Source organism: Microcaecilia unicolor, chromosome 11 (genome assembly GCF_901765095.1).
Source record: "Microcaecilia unicolor chromosome 11, aMicUni1.1, whole genome shotgun sequence".
Lineage (NCBI taxonomy): Eukaryota > Metazoa > Chordata > Amphibia > Gymnophiona > Siphonopidae > Microcaecilia > Microcaecilia unicolor.
In genome coordinates, this window is record NC_044041.1 from 194,578,657 (window position 1) to 194,599,754 (window position 21,098).

A 21,098-nucleotide genomic window follows, 5' to 3' on the forward strand; every position below is an offset into this window, starting at 1 on the left:
CAAGTGCAAAGTGATGCATGTGGGTAAGAGGAACCCGAATTATAGCTACGTCTTGCAAGGTTCCGCGTTAGGAGTTACGGATCAAGAAAGGGATCTGGGTGTCGTCGTCGATGATACGCTGAAACCTTCTGCTCAGTGTGCTGCTGCGGCTAGGAAAGCGAATAGAATGTTGGGTGTTATTAAGAAGGGTATGGAGTCCAGGTGTGCGGATGTTATAATGCCGTTGTATCGCTCCATGGTGCGACCGCACCTGGAGTATTGTGTTCAGTACTGGTCTCCGTATCTCAAAAAGATATAGTAGAATTGGAAAAGGTACAGCGAAGGGCGACGAAAATGATAGTGGGGATGGGACGACTTTCCTATGAAGAGAGGCTGAGAAGGCTAGGGCTTTTCAGCTTGGAGAAGAGACGGCTGAGGGGAGATATGATAGAAGTGTATAAAATAATGAGTGGAATGGATCGGGTGGATGTGAAGCGACTGTTCACGCTATCCAAAAATACTAGGACTAGAGGGCATGAGTTGAAGCTACAGTGTGGTAAATTTAAAACGAATCGGAGAAAATTTTTCTTCACCCAACGTGTAATTAGACTCTGGAATTCATTGCCGGAGAACGTGGTACGGGCGGTTAGCTTGACGGAGTTTAAAAAGGGGTTAGATAGATTCCTAAAGGACAAGTCCATAGACCGCTATTAAATGGACTGGAAAAATTCCTCATTTTTAGGTATAACTTGTCTGGAATGTTTTTACGTTTGGGGAGCGTGCCAGGTGCCCTTGACCTGGATTGGCCACTGTCGGTGACAGGATGCTGGGCTAGATGGACCTTTGGTCTTTCCCAGTATGGCACTACTTATGTACTTATGTACTTATGTGCTTTTGGGCTTATGTTTTATACTAGGAAGAAACGCCAGCTTTATAAAAAGCATGCTTCTGGATAAATAAGCAAAAAACATTTAAGAAAATGGCAACACTTTGGTTTGGTCACAAATGTGTACTCATTCGATAGCTTTAGTCCAGACAGCGGATTACAGATGAGACTGTTGACAGCAAACTAAGGGGGGGGGGGGGGGGGGAGGGTTCTGATAAAAAACAAAAACGTAAGGATTCTGTAAGGAAAAGCTATTCCTCGTTTATTATTTATTTATTGCATTTTTATCCCACATTTTCCCGCACATTTGCAGGCTCAATGTGGCTTACATTGCTCCGTTGTAGGGTCACCACGACAGAATGGCATATCCTATATAATAAAACTCACCCTCAACGTTCTGAGGACACTGACATCACTGTCAGGTCCTCCGGGCACTTCCTTCCAGTCGAAGCCTTCGTGGTGGTGAAGCCACCGAAAACACTGTGTTGGGGCCCTGCCCTCGTGTCAAACGTTATGATGTCGAGGGCGGAGCAACGGCGTCAGTGGCTTCACAACCAACGACGCAGCACATTGAAGTTGGCGTGCCGAGGACCACAACAATGGCGGCCAGTGCCATCAGAACGCCGAAAGGGGTGAGTAGGGAGAGGGGGAGGTTCGGAAAGAAGCCGTGCTAGCGCCCGTTTCATTAACGCAAGAAACGGGCATGTTTTACTAGTAGTATATAAAAGCATCATGTATAAAGATATCAATATTGGAACAATCGGTTCTGTTGTCATCTTTTGACCCCTTCCTCCCCCCGTTTCGGTTTTGTTTTAGAATTTTTTTTTTTTAAGAATTATGTGAAGTGTCCAGAGTTTTTTTCCAATATAGATGGTATATCAAAATTGGAACTTATTACTCTTCTCACAACTAAGCGTGACACAGGAGACGAAGACCAAACAGAGAGCGATAAAGTGGCACATCTCATCCACTAACAATATGTAAAAAAATAAAAAAACAGTTCAACATCACTATATTGGAAAAGCACTGGGATCATAATTCTAAGAGAACAGGAGAATGAAGAGGTTGTCATCACCTGGGATATTCCCATTCCCAACAGTTTAAGAAGCTCAATGCAAGAAACCAGCATAATAGTAAGAGACAAAATAACAACTACAGCATCAAGATTATTGTGTATATCATTTGGAGTGACAGACCAAGAAAAGGTGGCAGAAAGGTAACAGAAATATTGCCCATGATGCTGGCCACTACAGGTATGATTAATAGCAATTTCCAAGCAGATCTTGATAAGTTACCTATACATACAACATCCTACGCACTCCAGTCTGAAGCTCTGTTTGACACGATGCAAGAATTATGGAAAGTGTTAGGAGTTAAATTTGAGAGACCAAGATCAAATTCCACATTAACACCTCACTCCTAATCCAGGGTATTTACTGTCACAGCATGCACTTAATTAACCCATTTGGAGATATTGCCCCCCCCCCCCCCCGCCCCGAGAATAAGATGCATGATTGGCTGGACTCCAACCATCAAACATATAAATGGCGAGTGACCGTACTCACTCGCAAAAGCGCAGTACAGACTTCCCTCTCTGCCCCGCCCCCGCTTCAATACGTGATGATGGGGGCGGGACAGAGAGGGAAGTCTCTACTGGCATGCTGCAGACGTTGGAACCGCTCCCCCTCCCCCCCGGAGTCGCGCCGCCCCTCCATCTGGCCCGAGCACTGTGAACTTACATCACCACGCAGCAGCAGCAGGCACATCAGCAATGCTGCCGTCGGGCTTCCTTCTCTGCCTTTGTCCCGCCCTTGCCGACGTTACGTCACACGAGGGTGGGACAAAGGCAGAGAAGGAATCCCGCCCCGACGGCAGCTTTGCTGATGTGCCTGCTGCGCTGCGTGCTGATGTAAGTTTACAGTGCTGCTCGAGCCGGGTGGAAGGGCGGCGGCGACTCCGGGGGGGGGGGGTTCGGAACCCCCCCCATTCCAAAAGTAGCCCGTTTTCACGGGCTCAAGGGCTAGTAAGATTATAAAGGGAACGAGGTCTCTTGGTAACAAGCCTCCAGATATGTATTTTGCATTGCAATACATCTTCTGAAATGTTTTTACTTCTCTTACCATCCCCCTTCCCAAACATACCTTCCTATACATACTTTGCAAAACATTTTCGAACTTCTGCTAGAGTTTTAAAAGGTGCAGATATGGGTAAACTCCTCCATTACTATAAACATCTGTCCTCACACAATGCAGCTACCCGTTTATTCTTTCAAACCATATATTCCACTTTAAATAGCAGTTAAATCTTCCTTTCTCTCAACCAGCACACTCAACTCTGATGGAAGTTTATATCCAGATGCACTTTCAAAATGTAATTCGACAAGACGATTTAACATCAAATCCACTAACTATGTCACTAGCCTGACAGAGGGATCTTTTTACTAAGGTGATTTAGCACACACTAAATAAGCCTATTATATTCCTATGGATATTTAGAGCGTGCTATTTTTGTCCTTTAGATTGTAAGCTCCTTTGAGCAGGGACTGTCCTTCTTTGTTAGACTGTACAGCACTCAGTAACCCTGGTAGCGCTTTAGAAATGTTAAATAATAGTAGTAGTAGTAGTAGCTATTAGCGAACCTTCGTAAAAAGGACCCCCAAATAATTGACCTCTTATAATATAATTCTATTTCACAGCCTCACATAGCCCTGGCATTTTCATGACCACCTGTAATGCAAGTCCGACACTATGCAGATTAAACAAAAAAAAAAAAGGAAAAACTACTACTAACTTCTATAGCTAATAAAGCTTCGAAAAGAAAAACAAAATCTCAAAAGAAGTGACCCTGAAAAGAAGGAAAAGCAAATGATCAAGGAAAGGAGGAGAGGATTCAAAAGCTGGTTTGCACTGGTCAATTAAAAAAGCAAAGTGGGAAGCATCCGAACAGAAACACAACATCTGTTATTAGTAATCTTTTCACAACGGATATCACAACATCTGGTTCTGGCTATCTCCACGTTTCTCGTACTGCAACTACAGGTAGAACCACCTTTCCGTCATGCTTCCATTCCTCCTCCTCTGGGCCTCCTGAGCACAATTTGTCTAGATGCAAAAAAAAGGTCTGCTACAATGATGTATACTTGATTTCTAGCAAAGGATCAGACTGCTGTTCAAACAGACCATTTTATTCTGGCCTGAACTTGTGGCTTTTAAATCCGACAGACAAAAATCATAACACATTCCTTCTACTTCATATTTAATTAAAATAGAGTAAGGAAAGAAATATTTACATAGACAGAGAAATCCATTATCTCAGACCAGCACCGAATGGTCTGTTTCAACAGCAGTTCAACCCTCTGCTGGATCTTGCTAGACCTTTATTCTGCAAAATATTATTTGTTTTAGAATTTCAATTTGGTATTTCTTTTCTACTTGCACTAGGATGACTCACAGTTCAAGGCAGATAAATAAGGAAAATAATATGAAATAAAAACAAGTATGTTTAAGAAGCCAACAAAATAAAATAAAAAGCAGAAACCTTAGTGTGGTAGCTATGTCAGTCCACTTTTAAAAGGTGATCAATAGAAATATAACAAACCGATAAAAAAGAAAAGAGGATACCTTTTTATTTCACTTACTACAGATTTTGACCAGCTTTCAAAGGCTATATGCTCTTCGTTGGGTCAGAAATGAGAATATTGCAGCACAATAAACAAAAAAAAAGCACTCAAGGAAAACAGACCTCACAAGGAAAAGTAGAGAAAAGGGAGCATGGCTGCTGAGAGACAGAACCAGGCCCCCCCCCCCCCCCAACTCGGGACGCAGTCACCGGACCCAAACCAGAACGCTGCCGCCCCTCACTTACTCTCAAGGCTGCCACCAGATCCCAGCACCGGACCCTCCTTGGAGACCGAGGAGGACCAGACACACTAACGTACTGACGTGGAGGGGCCCCGCCCCCCTATGCCAGTGTGTTTGCTCCACCCAACCTCCAAGGGGGGGGGGCCCGGCACTGCAGTCAGTCTCTCGCCTGCTCCAGTGTGCCAGGACCAGTTCCCGATAGGAGAAAGAGACAAACTGAGGGGCCCGGTGCTGGGCCCCCCCTTGGAGGCCGAGCCCTGGGAATTTTGCCCCCCTCATTTGGGGGGGGGGGGGGTAGGGTGAAAAACAATGAGATGGATGGGTGATCAGAGGGTGACAAAGCAGTACAATTTTATCATTTATAATGTGATAGGAAACCCAGATCTTGTTAAGATCCTTACCCTTTCCCTGTGACTCTGTCATTGAAATGCTTTTTTGTTTCACGTATATATTCTGATATCTGTCATCTTTTGCTCATTTCCAACATGAAGATGGTATTTTTGCCTTTGAAAGCTAGTCAAAATACGTATTACGGGCCCTGTTTACTAAGGCACGTTAGCATTTTTCACACATCTACAATTAGCACGCACACTAACCGTGTAGGCGCCTATAGGGATATTGTAAGCGTGTACACAGTTAACGCACGTATATGGTTAACGCACCAATAATGAAGCTTGGTAAACAGGGCCCTAAGTTAGTTCAAAAAATAAAAAGTCGATGCAAAAAGAACAAAAAAAAATGGAGGGGGAGAGTTTTTTTCCCCCTCCTCTCTGCCAAACAGACTTCACCTCGACCTCTCCATTTCTTTTCCGTTTTTGCTCTGTTACAATGGAACTCACTTTACCACTTGAGGGAAGAAATGAACCATCAGCATTTGAAAGTGGCCACTGAAGACATTTATTCCATTGGGCCTCTGGGGAAGGCCGAGGCTGTCGATTCCATCTATTTTCACGTTTATATTTTTTCTTTAGACTGTTTTCTTATTATTTGTTTTTATTACATTTTTACTTTTTACTATGGGGTTTGTAACCTATTTTGTATTACTTAAGAATTATATTGTAAACCACTTTGTTTTTGTCTTAACCGACTATGAAAGGTGGAAAAGGGTTCCAATAAACTAAATTAAAGGCTGCACGCAGTCAAACCGTTGCACTATTTCAGAGTTCTGGGAGATCTATTCTGTCCCAGTGTCATGCAATATCATCTACTCAAATGCCCGATTACATCCTGCTTATTAAAGTGCTTATAGGCCTTTCAGACATCGCTGCCTGGTTGTCCAACCGGCATCTGAAACTGAACATGGCAAAGACTGAGCTCCTTGTCTTTCCACCCAAACCCTCTTCTCCTCTTCCCCCACTTTCCGTCTCTGTTGACAACGCCCTCATCCTCCCCGTCCCTTCAGCCCGCAATCTCGGAGCTAAGATCTGTCGCTTCTTCCTCTATAATATTAGCAAAATTCGCCCATTCCTCTCTGAACAGACCACCCGAACCCTCGTCCACTCGCTCGTTACCTCTCGTCTTGACTATTGCAACCTTCTCCTCACTGGCCTCCCGCTCAGCCACCTATCCCCCCTTCAATCTGTCCAAAATTCAGCCGCACGTCTTATCTACCGTGTGAACCGATACTCTCATATCACCCCTCTCCTCAAGTCGCTTCACTGGCTCCCGATCCGCTACCGTATACAGTTCAAGCTTCTCCTATTGACCTTCAAGTGCACTCAATCTGCAGCCCCCCATTACCTCTCTACCCTCCTCTCCCCGTATGTTCCCACCCGTAACCTCCGCTCTCAGGACAAAGCACTCCTATCTGTACCCTTCTCCACCACCGCTAACCCCTGATATCTCACCTTGCATCCAAACCAAAGTTTCAGCGTGCTTGTCTGACATTGCTGCCTGGATGTCTCAACGCCACCTGAAATTAAATATGACCAAAACCGAGCTTCTCATTTTCCCCCCCAAACCCACCTCCCCGCTCCCCCCGTTTTCTATTTCTGTTGATGGCTCTCTCATTCTCCCTGTCTCCTCAGCTCGAAACCTTGGGGTCATCTTTGACTTCTCTCTCCTTCTCTGCTCATATCCAGCAGACCGCCAAGACCTGTCATTTCTTTCTTTACAACATCCGTTAAATCCGCCCCTTTCTTTCCGAGCACTCTACCAAAACCCTCATCCACACCCTTGTCACCTCTCGTTTAGACTACTGCAATCTGCTTCTTGCTGGCCTCCCACTTAGTCACCTCTCCCCTCTCCAGTCGGTTCAAAACTCTGCTGCCCGTCTCATCTTCCGCCAGGGTCGCTTTACTCATACTACCCCTCTCCTCAAGACCCTTCACTGGCTCCCTATCCGTTTTCGCATCCTGTTCAAACTTCTTCTACTAACCTATAAATGTATTCACTCTGCTGCTCCCCAGTATCGCTCCACACTCGTCCTTCCCTACACCCCTTCCCGTGCATTCCGCTCCATGGATAAATCCTTCTTATCTGTTCCCTTCTCCACTACTGCCAACTCCAGACTTCGCGCCTTCTGTCTCGCTGCACCCTACGCCTGGAATAAACTTCCTGAGCCCCTACGTCTTGCCCCATCCTTGGCCACCTTTAAATCTAGACTGAAAGCCCACCTCTTTAACATTGCTTTTGACTCGTAACCACTTGTAACCACTCGCCTCCACCTACCCTCCTCTCTTCCTTCCCGTTCACATTAATTGATTTGATTACTTTATTTATTTTTTTTGTCTATTAGATTGTAAGCTCTTTGAGCAGGGACTGTCTTTCTTCTATGTTTGTGCAGCGCTGCGTATGCCTTGTAGCGCTATAGAAATGCTAAATAGTAGTAGTAGTAGACTCCGCCCCTTCTGCCTCGCATCACCTTATGCCTGGAACAGACTTCCCGAGCCCATACGCCATGCGCCCTCCCTGCCCATTTTCAAGTCCTTACTCAAAGCCCATCTCTTCTCCCTTGCTTTTGGCGCCTAACCACCTTCCCCATTCATGATACCTATACTGACTACATAGCTTGTTTCCTTTAGATTGTAAGCTCTCTTGAGCAGGGACTGTCCTTCCCCATGTTTAAACTTGTACAGCGCTGCATAACCCTGGCAGCGCTATAGAAATGCTAAGTAGTAGTAGTAAAGAAGATTGAACAGTATGCAGGAATGGCCAGGTAGCTAATGAAGTGACTTGAGACAATAGTTATGCAAGTGTAGCAACACTCACAAAGATAGTATTAGCAACTGAAGCTTGAGTTGAGTTGACTGAAGTCCAGGGATGGTTTAGTGGGAGACCTATGAGGTTGCAATAGTTAAGTGGAAGGCAATGAGCATATGAATAAGGGTATTCAAAGTATGTTGAGAAAGAACAAGGAAGAATCCAGTGATACTACAAAGAAACAAGTTTCAATGGCATGTTGGATATGTGTGGAGAAAGGGGGGGGGGGTGTCAAACATACACCCAAGGTTAAGAACATAAGTGTTGCCATACTGGGACAGACCAAAGGTCCATCAAGCCCAGAATCCTGTTTCCAACAGGCTGATGAGAGGATGACAGTGTTACCCACAGAAATAGAGAACAGAGGAATGAGGAAGTGGGTTTATGGGGAAGATAAACTGTTTTGGCAATGTTAAGTTTCAGACAGCGGTGAGACATCCAGGCAGCAATGTCAGACAAGCAGACTGAGGATTTGAGACTAGACTCCCGGTGAAATATCTTGTGATCATCATCATAACAAATACTGAAAAGCCATTTCTATACCTGTGTGCCTATAATTTGGGCATGGAGGGAGCCTCTTCTATAAAAAGAAATGTAAGTGCCCACTTTCCTTTATAAGATATTAGCATAAATATGAGTGTAAAAGTTCGGTGTCAGCCATAAAGTTGGTGTGAAGTGTCAGCACTTAAATGCCAAAAGATGTATGTGCAACTTATTCTATAAGTTACATCCCTAACTTTGTATCCCTCCCAAGCTCTGTCCATGTGTATGCTCCCCTTTCAAATACATGCCATGTAAATGAAGCATGCATTTACAAATAGCGCTTAGGTAGAATTCTGGCACTTACACGGTGTATCCAAATTTATAAAAAAGGTTTGGACAAGTTCCTGGAGGAAAAATCTATAGTCTGCTATTCATTCAGACATGGGAAAGCCACTGCTTGCCCTGGGATTTGTAGTATGGAATGTTGATAGTGTTTCAGATTCTGGAATGTTGCTACTCTTTGGGGTTCTACATGGAATGTTGCTACTCCTTGAGGTTCTACCAGGTACTTGTGACCTGGATTGGCCACTGTTGGAAACAGGATACTAGGCTAGATGGACCATTGGTCTGACCTACTATGGCTATTCTTATGTTCTTAGTGTGTGCATAAAATGTGCGTGTGTGTGAATAGCACATAACATTTAGTACCTATGTTACAAAATTACCATCATATGCATATTTGCACCAAGAAACAACGAATCCTCCACAAACATATTACAAGGAATATAATTTACACCTGTGCTTACACAGTGCTTGATGTAAGGTGGGGGGGGGAGGGGAATTTGAAACTCAGGCGAGTTACATCAAATCCTGTGGGGAAAAGTTAATTTTAGCATCCTTTAATTAAAGAATGTGCCAAGATCGATAATGGGCTAAACACATTTTCTCCTATAAAATGCATGTTCTAAACTTTTCCTTCTATTTGCTTATGTGCTACGACAGCTGTTCCATTGGCTAAATAAAGTGGCACAACAGAACTTTTATACACTGAAAACTGCATGCAGCCACAACCAGAGACCAAACAAGGAGTAGAGATGTTGGAAGTTGTACTCTCAGCCAAAGGTAGCAAACCAAGTTACGTAACGGACATGGAGGCGTGGCCTAGTGGTTAGGGTGGTGGACTTTGGTCCTGGGGAACTGAGGAACTGAGTTTGATTCCCACTTCAGGCACAGGCAGCTCCTTGTGACTCTGGGCAAGTCACTTAACCCTCCATTGCCCCATGTAAGCCGCATTGAGCCTGCCATGGGTGGGAAAGCGTGGGGTACAAATGTAACAAAAATAAAATAGATACTATTGGAGATTCTACATGGAATGTTGCTACTATTGAAGATTCTACATGGAATGTTGCTACTATTGGAGATTCTACATGGAATGTTGCTATTCAACTAGCAACATTCCATGTAGAAGGCTGCGCAGGTTCTGTTTCTGTGAGTCTGACGTGCAGGACGTCAGACTCACAGAAGCAGAAGCCTGCGCGGCCACATTGCTGATCTGCAAGGGCCGACTTCTACATGGAATAGCAAAATTCCATGCAGAATCTCAAATAGTAGCAACAGTGGAGGAGTGGCCTAGTGGTTAGGGTGGTGGACTTTGGTCCTGGGGAACTGAGTTCGATTCCCACTTCAGGCACAGGCAGCTCCTTGTGACTCTGGGCAAGTCACTTAACCCTCCATTGCCCCATGTAAGCCGCATTGAGCCTGCCATGAGTGGGAAAGCGCGGGGTACAAATGTAACAAAAAAAAAACCCCAAACAAAAGCCAGATTCTTCCACACCCTGGAAGCTGTACCCACTACGAAAGGCAGTAACCAAGTAAGACTAAACTCAGAGCTGGGCCTACACTCCAGCGACATACCTGAATCCTATCGCCTGCATAGTCAGCCTTCCGTTCCTGTCTGACTTGGATTCCTCTTGTGTTATAATACATTATCTGCAACACAATTCATTACTACTGAAAGACTGCGAGCTTAGACATGAGTACATTTGTAAGATTACTTATAGCAGATATCAGAATGTTAATCCCCCTGTTTCCAAAAAAAAAAAAAACCCTGTGAAAGGGTGCCTGATTAACAAACTTCTGAACACTGCACAAAACATGATATTCACACAAAAGTATTCATAAGATTTTTTTAAACTATTGAGTTGTTATGTGGGCAGAGTGCATGCACACCTTAAGCCATCTGAAATAGCAGAAGGACTATTATGCACACATCCCTCCCCCAATTCAAACGTACATGTTTAAAAATGCCTCCCCCCCACACACTTTGTTCCTTAAAATGTCTTTTTTAAAAAGCAGCAAGAATTACATGCATTGAAAATCCACTTTTGCCTTACATTCCATGTATAAATCTCCATCAAGCCTTTGAAAGGTACCTGAATTGCCTAATTTCTTTACCCAAATGCAGCAATGTCCCTGCTGCCTCTGAGGAGCAATTAAATTCTTTAAGATATATCACTGTTCTGAAATGGAGCTGAATACTAACGTGATGGAAAAAGTAGCCACCTGTAATTACATTTTGAGTATATCTAAACGAAGAAATAACTCTATAGTACAAACCTACACAAACAGATATTAAAATGTTGGTACTAGGCAGCCTGCTCTCCCATTTTTACCTGCAGGTTTATTCGGAATTTGCTATACCATCTTTTCATTACAGAAATGTCAAAGTGGTTTACAAAGCTTCAATTAAATAGGAAACTCAGACAACTGGACAGGGAAGCAGAATCAAGGATAGGAAAGAGAAGAAAGAAGGAATAGCTTGGCGAAAAGGTGGCTGAGGGGAGATATGATAGAGGTCTATAAAATAATGAGTGGAGTTGAACGGGTAGATGTGAAGCGTCTGTTCACGCTTTCCAAAAATACTAGGACTAGGGGGCATGCGATGAAGCTACAATGTAGTAAATTTAAAACGAATCAGAGAAAATCTTTCTTCACTCAACGTGTAATTAAACTCTGGAATTTGTTGCCAGAGAAGGTGGTAAAGGCGGTTAGCTTAGCGGAGTTTAAAAAAAAGGTTTGGACGGCTTCCTAAAGGAAAAGTCCATAGACCGTTATTAAATGGACTTGGGGAAAATCCACTATTTCTGGGATAAGCAGTATAAAATGTTTTGTACATTTCTGGGATCTTGCCGGGTATCTGTGACCTGGATTGGCCACTGTTGGAAACAGGATGCTGGGCTCGATGGACCTTTGGTCTTGCCCAGTATGGCAATACTTATGTATTTATGCAGCAAAGGCTTGCATGAAGAACCCACCACCACCTGCACATTACAGAAATAAAGAATCCTTTCAAGTGAAGCTAATAGAAAAGAACTTGTTTTCCAGTTAATAAATGCAAAATTAAGTCAGATTAGTAAAACTGTATTTTGAGATTACAATAAATCTCCTCTTGCCTCTAGTTGAAAGTCTAGCAGAAACGCTATGATCCCACTGTTGAAGAATGGACGCCGTTGGACCAGTTATTAAGAGTTCTTTAATGGGTGGGAGGGGGGTATACGAATTTGGTGGAGGGTGGTAAGGGGGTGGGGGGGGATATGGGGAGGGTTATAAAAATTGTACGTGTGGAATGGTGCGAGTAGTGGAAAGTTTACCTTGAAATTGGGAGATAGTTATTGTCTTGACAATATGCAGTCATGTGGTGATGTGTCTCCCTCTTGATACGTTTTGTTGTAACTTCAAAAATTATTTTCAATAAAAATGTAAAGTTAAAAAAAATAAAAAGTCTAGCAGAAGTATACACTGCAACTAAGGCAAACACGGCAAGCCAAGTGACACTCTAAAGCCTTAAAATAGACGACAGATCAATTTTTAAATGCACTATTATGAACTTCAGGCTAGGAACCATAAAACATCTACATTTCTGAATGTATACGTAAACAGAGTTAAAGTTTGATACTTAGCTGCAATGTAGACAACTTGACACAAATGTGAGCTTCCAACTGTATATTACATAGAATAGATCAGATTTTAAAACAAGAAAATAAACACAATATTTTTTTTCTCATTCTGTTCAGCTTTGGTCTGCATCTGGATTCAAGCTATTTATTTATTTTTTTTAATATGGGGCCCTGTTTACTAAGCAGCGTTATAGGCACGTTAACATTTTTTAATGCGTGCTATGTAAGCGCGTTAACTATGTACGTGCCTACAATATCCCTACAGGTGCCTACATGGTTAGTGCACTAAAAACACTAACTCACCTTAGTAAACATAGCCCATAGGTTTTAATTATTCTATTCTATTTATTACTGTTTTGGCTATTTATTTTTGCATGTTTTTTTGTTTGACTGTTTTAACTTCTGGCTAATATATTCTGTATAAGCCAGGTTATTAGGATTGTCCAGTTTCACCTTCTGGCACTTTTTTAAAGATCTTCACAGCTTATTCCCTTGGTTTACATTTTTCAGTTATCTTTTATAGTTTTACAATGATTTTTATGGTTACTATTCACTGATGTTTCTGTTTTACGTTTTTTAATTGTACACCTCTTAATTTTGCTGGGGTTTTTATATTTTGATAGGTTTTCTTTACTCCGATTTTACTTTTTTTTTAGGTTTAACAGGGGGTTTTTTCAGGATCAAAATAACCTTACATCAAACAGCCCAATTTTACTTTTTATGTTGTATTTGGCTTTGAAATATTTTAGGCAAGACGGATTAGAAAAAATATTGAATTTAAATTCTCCACTCAGTTTAAAATGCCTTCTCTGCTCACTCCCAGCTACAACTAAGGGTAACTCAAATACATTGGGATGTAGGGAATTGGAATGAAGGTGATGAGAGCAAGGAAGGATTATGGCTACAGCTAGAACAGTAAAGACACTCGTCCTTCCCTACACCCCTTCCCGTGCACTCCGCTCCATGGATAAATCCTTCTTATATGTTCCCTTCTCCACTACTGCCAACTCCAGACTTCGCGCCTTCTGTCTCGCTGCACCCTACGTCTGGAATAAACTTCCTGAGCCCCTACGTCTTGCCCCATCCTTGGCCACCTTTAAATCTAGAGTGAAAGCCCACCTCTTTAACATTGCTTTTGACTTGTAACCACTTGTAACCACTCACCTCCACCTACCCTCCTTTCTTCCTTCCCGTTCACATTAATTGATTTGATTTGCTTACTTTATTTATTTTTTGTCTATTAGATTGTAAGCTCTTTGAACAGGGACTGTCTTTCTTCTATGTTTGTGCAGCGCTGCGTATGCCTTGTAGCGCTATAGAAATGCTAAATAGTAGTAGTAGTAGTAGTAGTAAGTTGAGAGATAACCCCAGCTACAGTAATGTGGCAGGGCCAACCATGCAAACTGGGGAGCTAGATTGTCCTTATTTGATATCTACTATGTACTATATGGAGGGGCATAATTGAACGAAAACGTCTATCTCCATGGGCGTTTATCTCCGAGAACGGGTCCATGAAGGGGCGGACCGAACCGTATTTTCGAAAAAAAAATAGACGTCCATGTTTTATTCGACAATTTGTGAGCTGGGTGTTTTTGTTTTTCAGTGATAATGGAAAATGAAAGCGCCCAGCTCAAAAACGAATAAATCCAAGGCATTTGTTCGTGGGAGGGGCCAGGAGTCGTAGTGCACTGGTCCCCCTCACATGCCAGGACACCAACCGGGCACCCTAGGGGGCACTTTTACAAAAACAAAAAAAAAGGTAAAAGAGCTCCCAGGTGCATAGCACCCTTCCCTTGTGTGTTGAGCCCCCCCAAATCCCCCTCAAAACCCACTGCCCACAAGTCTACACCATTACTATAGCCCTAAGGGGTGAAGGGGGGCACCTACATGTGGGTACAGTGGGTTTGGGGGGGGGGGGGTTGGACGACTAAGCATTAAGCAGCACAATTGTAACAGGTAGGGGGAGGAAGGGCCTGGGTCCACCTGCCTGAAGTCCACTGCATCCCCTAACAACTGCTCCAGGGACCTGCATACTGCTGCCAGGGAGGTGGGTTTGACATTTGAGGGTGAAAATAAAAAGTTGTGAAACATCATTTTTTGTGGTGGGAGGGGGTTAGTGACCACTGGGGGAGTCAGGGGAGGTCATCCCTGATTCCTTCTGGTGGTCATCTGGTCATTTAGGGCACTTTTTGGGGCCTTATTCGTGAAAAAACAGGGTCCAGGAAAAGTGTCCTAAATTCTAGCTAAAAACGCATACTTTTTTTCCATTATTGGTGAAATGCGCCCATCTCTGTTCGGCCGATAACCACGCCCCAGTTCCGCCTTCGCCACACCTCTGACACGCCCCCATCAACTTTGTCCGCATCCACGACGGAGTGCAGTTGAAAATGTCCAAAATCGGCTTTCGATTATACCGATTTATTCGTTTTGGGGAGATAAACGTCTATCTCCCGATTTGGGTCGCAATATAGGCGTTTTTCTTTTTCAATTATAAGCTGGATAGTGAACTAAGACATTATAGCAAAACAAATAGGATGTGACAAAATATAGAAGGGAATTTCTGCTACAAGATCAAAATCTCCTAGAATCAATTATGAAAAAGGAAACAGAACGTTTTGATGAAAATATATACTTTTTTTTTTTTTACTTATTGAAGTACAACTTGTTAACAGGCAGAATTTGAAAGCATTAACCGATTAACAAGCAGCAGGAAACAGCATGTTAACCCTTAAACAAACATCAAGGATTACGGACTATGTAGTATATTCACAAAAACGGGGCATTAACTGGTTAACTTACAAGGAAGACACGAAGAGATGTCGATCGGAATTTAGTTCTGCCGCTGCTCCTGTCATCCTTTGCACACAGCAGGTGTATGTCCCATTTCGAAGCCTGCTACGAAGACTGATCCCAGAAACACAGCACATGTGGATGGCACCGACAGGATCCAAACAAGTTTCCCAAGTCTTTATCCAACAAGATGCTTAACATTACCAGCAGGATGCTCGGCCTGCACGGACTTGTGATAACAGGCCTAATTGGGCGGGATTCCTCAGTATTGGGAAACAGCAAAACTGAAGCACAGCTTCCTTTGCGAATTCTAGTAACTCCTGGCCAGGTACACTGAAGACGGAGCTGGAGAACTTGTTATTTTGTCTCAGTCTACAAAAAAACCTTAATATACACTAAATCTTTTAAATCGAATAACCCAATAAAGAAGGGGAAAAAAAAAAAAAAAAAAAAAAGGAGTGGAGGAGTGGCCTAGTGGTTAGAGTGGTGGACTTCGGTCCTGAGGAACTGAGTTCGATTCCCACTTCAGGCACAGGCAGCTCCTTGTGACTCTGGGCAAGTCACTTAACCCTCCATTGCCCCATGTAAGCCGCATTGAGCCTGCCACGAGTGGGAAAGCGCAGGGTACAAATGTAACAGAAATAAAATAGATACTATTGGAGATTCTACATGGAATGTTGCTGCTATTGGAGATTCTACATGGAATGTTGCTATTCCACTAGCAACATTCCATGTAGAACATGTACATACAGCATCGGAACAGGCAGCAACATCCACATGCTTTTCATCGTAGCTCTCTCAGCAAGCTGTTATGCCACTCGCTGGTTAGCGCATATAACTGTATATTACAGGAAGATTATCCATACAAGTTTATCCTTCTGTACCCCATTCCTTGTTGGTTGACTGACAGAATTGATAAAATCAGGGTACCAGAAATTTCATCTCCAGCTGAGGTTTCCTGATTATGTTACTTTTTGTAAGAGACTACTCCTCCAGTAACTTGTAGCTAAAAAAAAAAACCAACCCAAATCCCACCCTGAGAGGGGAAAATGGGCAAATACAATGTCTACTATAATTACTTAGGCTGTGGAACTGCTGAAATGTCCTCCAATATTTACAGCACCTTATGCAGCATCTGACACAGGTCCTAACAGTACACAGAACATAACAGCCTGAAGGAGCTAGAGCAAATGCAGGATGCTTGATGATATATACAAGTTTAAACATGGGCACGCTGGAGAAGGTTTCAGTATTGCCTACAAGCGTAAAGGGTATAACACAAAAAAAAAAACTGGAATGGGTGTTTCTCTGCATTCTTTAAATATGATTAATATTTCAGTCTTCCGCAAAGTCAGCATGTGAAGACAAAGTGTTCTGTTAAAAACTCTGGAAACTCTAGATAGGAGCACAGATTTGTACTTTTAACTTTTGTGAAGAATAGATATTCGACGGGTTACTACTGTGAGAATGGATAGCTGCATATGTGGGAAGAAATGGATTAAAAGCGCTTTTCATGAGATGGTGGGGGGAGGGGAGGGGGGAATAATAGTAATAAGGGGTTCAATCACGGAATAATGTAAGGTGTTACTATTGGAATTACGGTTTGAGTTTAATGTAACAAGTTGACTATGGTTTCCTTTCAGTGTACAGGGCAAAAGTGAAGGTAGTAAGGGGGAGGGGGATAAAAAGGGTACTGTTATAAAAACAAAAACTGATGATAGCAACTTAAGATTGATGTACATAAGAACGATAGATTGTAAGCTCTTTGAGCAGGGACTGTCTCTCTTTGTTAAATTGTACAGCGCTGCGTAACCCTAGTAGCGCTCTAGAAATGTTAAGTAGTAGTAGTAGTATTACATATAGCAGTGATTTAACCAGAGCTGAGATTGTGATGTCATAATGCCTCATTCCACCAATGCCTAAGAGCCAACCTCATCAGTGATGTCACAATGGCTCGACTGTCCTATACTTGGCCCACTTCCCCCCTTAGTGTGAAGAGTTTCAGTCTCTGGTATCCAGAGCTGAGATTGTGATGTCATAATGCCTCATTCCACCAATGCCTAAGAGCCAACCTCATCAGTGATGTCACAATGGCTTGATTGTCCTATATTTGTCTCACTCTTATCTATTAGATTGTAAGCTCTTCCGAGCAGGGACCGTCCTTAATTGTTAATTTGTACAGCGCTGCGTAACCCTAGTAGCGCTCTAGAAATGTTAAGTAGTAGTAGTAGTAGTATGTGTTACCAGGTAGAATCATCAATAAAAATGTTGACACATAAATCAAAAAAAAAAAAAAAAAAAGCGCTTTTCACGAGCCTCATTTTCAAAGCACTTAGACTTGCAAAGTTAAACAGTAACCTATGGAAGTCTAACTGCTTTGAAAATACACCTCCACGCGTAGTACAGAAAAGTCACCTAGCACCAATACTCCTATTAATGCTGTTCTACTGTTTTTCTCCTTTAACCTAATATCTAGCTTTTTTTGCCTCAAGCTTTTTGTTGGTGGGAATAGGAATGTCCCAGATGTGGCCTTGTATGAATACCAGATGGGAAATCTCCTGCACCTGAAGGCATAGAGACTCTCTCATGAAAAGTTTCTTGCTGCATAGAGAATGTAATGAATTCAAACTGGTAGACCCAAGGACGTAACTAAGCACTGTTCAATTTCCAGGTCACTGGCACCAGAAGCTAGAGGGTGGGATGCAGTAGTGGGTCCCTGATTTTGTGGTATTAGTGTCAGAAGCCCCTTGGCAGCCTCTTAATGATAGGAAACCAGCTATGTTCAGGCTAGATCACTGCCTCCAGTAGGCTTGGGACATTTTTTGGGATTAAGGGTAAGAGAGGAAATACATCCAAAGAAGGGCTCAAATCCACTGTATGGCCTCAGCGTCTTGTCCAAGATTTAGAGACATTCAAATCTAGCAGTAGAGAAAGTATGTTCATTGCAAGTAACCAAGTCTACTTGAGGAGTTTCCCCAGCACTGGAAGATGGAATTTAGTATTTGAGGATCCAGAGACCATTTATGAGATTGAAGGATTCAGCCGAGTTTGTCTGCCAAATGATGTTTCTTCCAAGGAGCTGACTTGGATGGAGATGCAACAGAGTATAACAAGATCTCATATGTGGGCCTGCATCTCTAGACGAAAGAGAACCCATTCCTCCTTGTTTGTTGATATGAAAATAGTTCTACCTGATTGTCTGGATCCTTGTTGAATTATCACAGAGATGTCTCAGAATAAAATATTGTTCTTGGCTCTAGATTGAGCCTTCAAGCCAAGTTCCTAGTGGTATGTCATGGATACCCCCAAGTGATTCCAAAGCCTAAGTGGTTAAGTGCAGTGTGGTAGTGTTGAGGGGCAAGAGAGAGTCCCTAGACTAGTTTTGCCTCTCTGATGCTCAATTGCAGTATATCCCAGTGGACATCCTGATCTTGCAGTCTGAAAAGTTGGGTTCCGTCGGAATTTTTTTCACTCTGTTGCGGGTCTTCTCATTCTACAACAAGCACACGATGTTGCACTGTGGAAGACGTTATGTCTCAGCATTTCCAACTACAATCAAGGAACAGTCACAAACCGAAGAGACTGCGTAACACGTTGTAGCATGTCCGCAGGACGATTAGCTTTGACTTGAGATTATTCAGAATGCCTCCAATGAGAGTAAGCGTCTGTAGGGAGCAGATGATGACTGTCTGAAAGTTTGAGGAAGCTGAGGGACTGGAGTAGGGCCAAGACCTTTTTTTTCTCAGAGAAATTGCTAGTGCCAGTGATGGATATTCCTGTTTTAATGCAGCAGCTCTAGTTTAAGAGAAACCAGGTTTAGACTGCTGATCTGAGGGGGCCTGTTATCTACAGAACATGAGCTTGACTTAGAAAAAAAAAAAAAAAAGTTATCACATTAAGTATTTTATGTTTCAACATTTTTATTGACCAACCAATACAGAAATAAAATTTGCACACATGAATCTACAAAGGCAATTGTCGTCTGTGATCATTATCATAATCCAACATTATTTCCCCCCCCCCCCACCCCTCCTTCCCTCTTCTTTCCAATGATACCATCCGATTGTTTACCCCTTCACCCCTCTCTCCCCGATCTCCCTTCTGGCTTGTATTCTGATAGCCCGGAGAGATCCCTTCCCCCTTCCCTCCCCGCTGTCTTTTAACTACAAAATTTATGTGTGATCAGGATTATCTTTAACCTTCAGGGTGTCGCATTATGCCAATTAAGTAGTAAACTACATCCTCTAGGGCTTAATGCCTCCAGATAAGGGCCCCATATCTGTTTAAAATATGCATATGTCTTCGGGGAGCCCCTAGCCTCCCGTGCTTCCTATGTTGCTAAAAGGTGTACCTGATTTCTCCAGTGCCAGTAAGCCGGCGACTCCGGAGCCGTCCAATACTGCAGAACAGTCTTCCGCGCCACCAAGCTAAGCTTGCGGCATAAGGTGCGTGCCCCCGCTGAGTGTGTCCTGAAGGCCCTTTTCGTGTCCAATACAAAGTGATCCCAAGCACATTAGTATTTTAAACATTTCTTTGTAATTTTATTTGTACCGACCTCTCTCATCTTGAGAGCGAGACAGCATCATTTTCCTTAATTTTTTTTTTACATGGAAGGAATGGAGGAAGTTATACATATCACGTTAAGTGATTCTACTACTGAACTTATTAGACCATCAGAAAAATCTTCTATGAGAGCTGTGAGTTCTAATGCCACCGAGTAATTAATCCTAGGCTCAAATGTTAATACACCACCCAAAGATGCTCGTCAGTCTAAAAACATATCTTCAAGTGGTTCAAAGCACTTAGCATTATCATGCAGCCCATAAACTACAAGGGTTGGTACAATCTTTCTAGATACTTTTTTTTTTCTTATGTTATTACACATTAACGTACCCTCAAGTTTATTCCTGGGGAAATTCTGGGCAACAATGCAATGAAAAAGCTGCACAAGATTCTCCTACGCAGAATTCAGCAACTGCCACTCAACTCTGCACAGGGAGCAGGAGGCAGAAGAAAATCACACTGTTTGGTACTCATCAGCCTTATCCCCATCGTACTGATCAGCACAAAAGGAAGGATGAAGAGAAACTTGAATATTGGGCCACATCCTCCCTCTCTGGCTCTACACCCCCAAGATTCAAATTCAGTAACATATCCTGGGATGCAGAGGAGGAGGAGAATGTGGCTCGATGTACAGTCTCTCTCTTCACCTACTCCTCTCTTATTCTGATCAGTGCTACAAGGTGAGGACAAGGAGGTGGGGGAGGCAGTAGGTGCCACAAAGGGAGGGGTAGATTTGAGAGCGAGCAGGAGGTGAATAATGATAAAGGGATTTCAAAAGGTGCTAGGAGTGTGGCTGGGGATCATGGATTTTGGACATAGGTGTTTCAGCACCATTTCTGCACCCGTGACTTTTGAGAACTGCCGTATTGGTGCCCGACTTTTGGGTAGCTTCTAGAAGAAGTGCCCCCCCCTCCCTTTCCCACACTCACCGGGATCTGAGCTGGGGGCCATCCAGGCTGGCAGAGGCACGGTGCTGCAAGCGGGGCCAGTCCTCAGAGCATAAGGGAGAGCATAGCTGCCCCAGGAGGTGCCTGTGAGAGAACACGCTACCTGTCCCGTCTTCTCTCACAAGCACCTCCTGGGCCAGCTATGCTCCCCCCTTATACTCCGAGGACCACCCAAGCCCGCAGCACCGTGCCTCTGCCAGTCCCAGCTCAAATCCTGGTGAGTGCTTTGGGAAGGGGGAGGGAGGGATACTTTTAGATGCCTCTCATTTGAGTGCCTGGCTCCAGTGTGTGTGGGGGGAGAGCCAGGCCTTTATGACAAAGGAACCCTGTAACACCCCCCCCCCCAAAAAAAAAAAATGTACAAATACAGGATTTTACAATACTGTGCAGATAATTTTTTTATGCAGAATTCCCCCAGAACTATTAGCTGGAA

At 43.3% G+C, this 21,098-nt stretch overlaps 1 protein-coding gene across 1 annotated transcript in view; it reads right to left on the reverse strand.

Moving 5' to 3' along the window:
* The window catches only part of RPS6KA1 (ribosomal protein S6 kinase A1), a 186,611-nt gene that overhangs the window by 137,247 nt on the left and 28,266 nt on the right, over positions 1 to 21,098 (reverse strand). Inside the window, 1 exon segment of the mRNA XM_030218336.1 lies at positions 10,324 to 10,398. Within this exon segment, the coding sequence (XP_030074196.1) occupies positions 10,324 to 10,398 (75 nt within the window).